Source organism: Apium graveolens, chromosome 9, assembly GCF_009905375.1.
Source record: "Apium graveolens cultivar Ventura chromosome 9, ASM990537v1, whole genome shotgun sequence".
NCBI lineage: Eukaryota > Viridiplantae > Streptophyta > Magnoliopsida > Apiales > Apiaceae > Apium > Apium graveolens.
In genome coordinates this window covers 265,568,440-265,571,825 of record NC_133655.1, presented here as the reverse complement: position 1 = coordinate 265,571,825, position 3,386 = coordinate 265,568,440, and the positions used below count along the sequence as shown (strand labels likewise).

Below are 3,386 nucleotides of genomic sequence, written 5' to 3'. Positions count from 1 at the left end.
TCCCAACATCTATATAAGGGGTCTCACCCCCACCAATCAGAACTACGTTTTTTGACTTGATCCTTGGCAATCAGCAAGGTACGTAGGCATCTTGTTAAGGCAGATTGAGTCACGAAACACAATAGCAGTCAAATCGAGCCTCGAAGCTCACGTTCCTTAGTACTAAATACAGCAATTATATATATTAGTTTTTAATCCATAACACCCGCAAGGGTTGACTCAGTTGGTTAAAGAGAGGAAAATTGTTCTCTTGGTCACAGGTTCGAATCCCACGGGAGGAGAATTTATGATTATACCTCCTGAGTCAGAGCCTGTCGCTTAAATGCGGTTTACCTTGGTTCACGTGGTTTGCAGGCTATTGCGTGAGCCCGTAGGGTTTACCCAGTGCGCACACAAAGGGTAGCGGCTGCGGGTTACCTACGATAAAAAATAAAAAATAAAATAAAATAAAATTAATACGTTGAGATTTTCGGCGTAATTTATAGATATCGTTCTCCTCAAGAAACACAACATAGTCATAAACAATCGACTCAAACAACCACAGCTACAATTTCTTCTTCATTTACACTGCCCCTCACAAACCCCCAAATCTTGAAATTCAATCAAAATGGGTTGGATGACTCGATTTCTCGGAGCAGTAACATTTCTAGCAATTGGGGTTTTATTTTCACCCGAAACATTTGAATCAAAGTCATCAAAGATCACAACTTTCGTTAAACTAACTCATCTTCTTTGCTTTTCTACTGCTTGGGGTGCTGCTCTTTGGGTCACTTTTATTGGTGGTATCATCATGTTCAAGTATTTTACTCACACCCTTTTTATAATATCCTGTTTTGATTTTGTAATTGAATTGGCTGATTTTCTTGATTTTATTAAGCCCCTTTTTGTAGTTTGTTATGATTTTGTAACTGAAGGGGCTAATTTTATTTATTTTGTTGACCCTTTTTTTAGTTTGTTAAGATTTGTAATTGGGTTTGTTAGTTTTCTTGATTTTGTAGAACCCCTTTTTTAGTTTGTCTTGTTGTCGTTAAGCAATATGTCCGTTTAAAACCTTAAGGGGGTTAAAGAAAAGCCTTTCGAACGATTGATCAGTGTTCTTGTATTTGAATTGTTAAGTATGCGGTTTAAAACCACGGGATCATAGACTATGCTACAACACTCCCCTCAATCATAATTGACCAGATAAATAACAAACATCTATAAATAAACGGGGCAATGAGGACTTGAACCCTAGATCTCCATTAACAGAGTTGCTCTAATACCATATTAAGTAACTAATTCGTCTAAACCCTTATGGTGTTAGAGGAAGACAACTGGATCATATACTAATTTTCTTCATGTTACCAACCCTTTTTCGAATTTGTTATGATTTTGTTATTGGGTTTATTAATGTTCTTGATTTTATGAAGGCCCTTTTTTAGTTTGAATTGAATTTCTGATTAGGTTTGTTGATATTATTGATTCGTAGGAATCTTCCAAGACATCAGTTTGGGAATTTGCAGAGTAAGATGTTTCCTGCGTATTTTTCGATGGTGGGTGTTTGTTGTGCAGCTTCAGTGGCTTGTTTTGGGTATACACATCCATGGAAGTCTTCCTCTAGTTCTGAGAAGTATCAGTTGGGATTCTTGCTCTCAGCATTTGCTTTTAATCTGAGCAATCTCCTTATTTTTACTCCTATGACCATTGAGGTACTTATATAATATATCTTTTACCAATCATTTTGTACTAAACTTGTAAAGTGTGTTAGTTAAAATTAAATTTTAAATTTTTACACACACAAGAACTAGGGTTTCTACAAAAGTGTACTACTATTATTATCAAGCATTTTGGTCCCGAAGCTTAAGCTTTAATGGAGCCATTAACTATGTTTTGATCAATTACATATACGAGTAACAGCATTAATGTTTTTTTTCTATTGTCTGATATGGTTTTATATCTCTAAGTGCTGTGATTTAAAAAGTTGATGTGCAACTTTTCTGTGTGTTGGTAACTTAGATAACCAAAATCCAGAAACTACTCTTAGACTCCAGTTTAGATGAATGCAAACACTTTGTACTGTAATCTGCATATGACAGCAGGTCAGCACTACCTCAATTTGAAAAGGTGATATCTCCATAGGATTGGTAGTTTGGTACAATTATATGGAAATAGAAAGATTAAGTTTTACATGTGAGCTATCAGCAACCCATCTGCATTTTGGACTATCCAGAGCTTCGCCTCTTTTACCTTTTCTATTTTCTTAGATTTTATTATTTGTTGGACTGTAGTTGACTTGATAAATCAGAATGGTGGTTTTCAACATAACGAATGCTATTACTCTAATATAATGAGTAAATATTTATTAAAAATCTTATATAAAATTTAGACACTTCCCCAGTAGTTATAGTCGTAGAGATAAAAAGTGGATTGAGTTGGACTTATTGTGTATTTCATGCATGAGTCTGGTAAATAGTTATTTGACAATGCATTTTGCTTTATTTGTTATGATGTTTTTCCATATGCCATTTTTATGTTTTCAGTTCCAGTATTTTTATGACAAAATGCTAAGAGTCCTGCTCGTCCACTTAATACAAGCTATATTTATTTTCATCTTTCCGGCCTTTGTGGCATTTAACTAACTGATTCGTCATTATACATTTGGTTGTGTCTTCTGTCCCCTGTTGGAGTCTAACCCTCTTGTTCTTATTTTATGGTTTAGATGATGAAACAAAGGCACAAGATTGAGAGAGAATCAAACATTGGAGAGGAAGTTGGGTGGACTAAAAACCAAGAAGTAGCAAAAAAGAATCCAAAACTTGCTGCCATGAACAAGAAATTTGGGATGATTCATGGACTATCCTCTCTTGCCAATATAATGGCTTTTGGCAGTCTCGCTATGCACTCATGGTACTTGGCAGGTAAAATCGATCTCTAGATTGAAGCCCATTGAAGTGTATCTGAGGCAGATGTACCTTGTTATGTTGAATGTTGGAACTTACTGATCTAGTTATTCCTACTTTTTCACTCGATATCAGTTTACCAAACGTATTTTTGTACAATAAAAGATAAATTGAATAGAAATTTAGTTGTTTTAATACCTGGTCTTGCTTTTATGCGTGAAAGTTCTACATAGGTTCATTATCAATATCTATCAAAATTCGATTAGATATCTAGATCAGGTTGATTCAGGTTAGAATAGCATTTTTCTTAGAGGTACCCCCTCCTCTCCTCAATCTTGTAATGACTAGGCTAGATGTCCTGGAAACTCCATCCATCATAATGTAAAACGTGACAGAACAATACCTGCTTTTGACCCAATGGGTAAGGGATTGAATTGAGAAACCTGATTATTAAGAAGTCCTGGTAAATTAGGTCTCAGATAAAGGCTGCTGCTTCAGATGTCAGAT

General features: G+C 35.3%; 1 protein-coding gene across 1 annotated transcript; it reads left to right on the top strand.

The window, feature by feature from the left end:
* Window positions 1-497: 497 nt before the first annotated feature.
* LOC141686976 (uncharacterized) lies at window positions 498-3,092 on the top strand. The gene is made up of 3 exons (XM_074492095.1): window positions 498-798; window positions 1,469-1,688; window positions 2,699-3,092. The coding sequence occupies exons 1-3, from the start codon at window positions 608-610 to the stop codon at window positions 2,912-2,914; spliced, it is 627 nt and encodes a 208-aa protein (XP_074348196.1). The 5' UTR covers window positions 498-607; the 3' UTR covers window positions 2,915-3,092.
* Window positions 3,093-3,386: the final 294 nt, after the last annotated feature.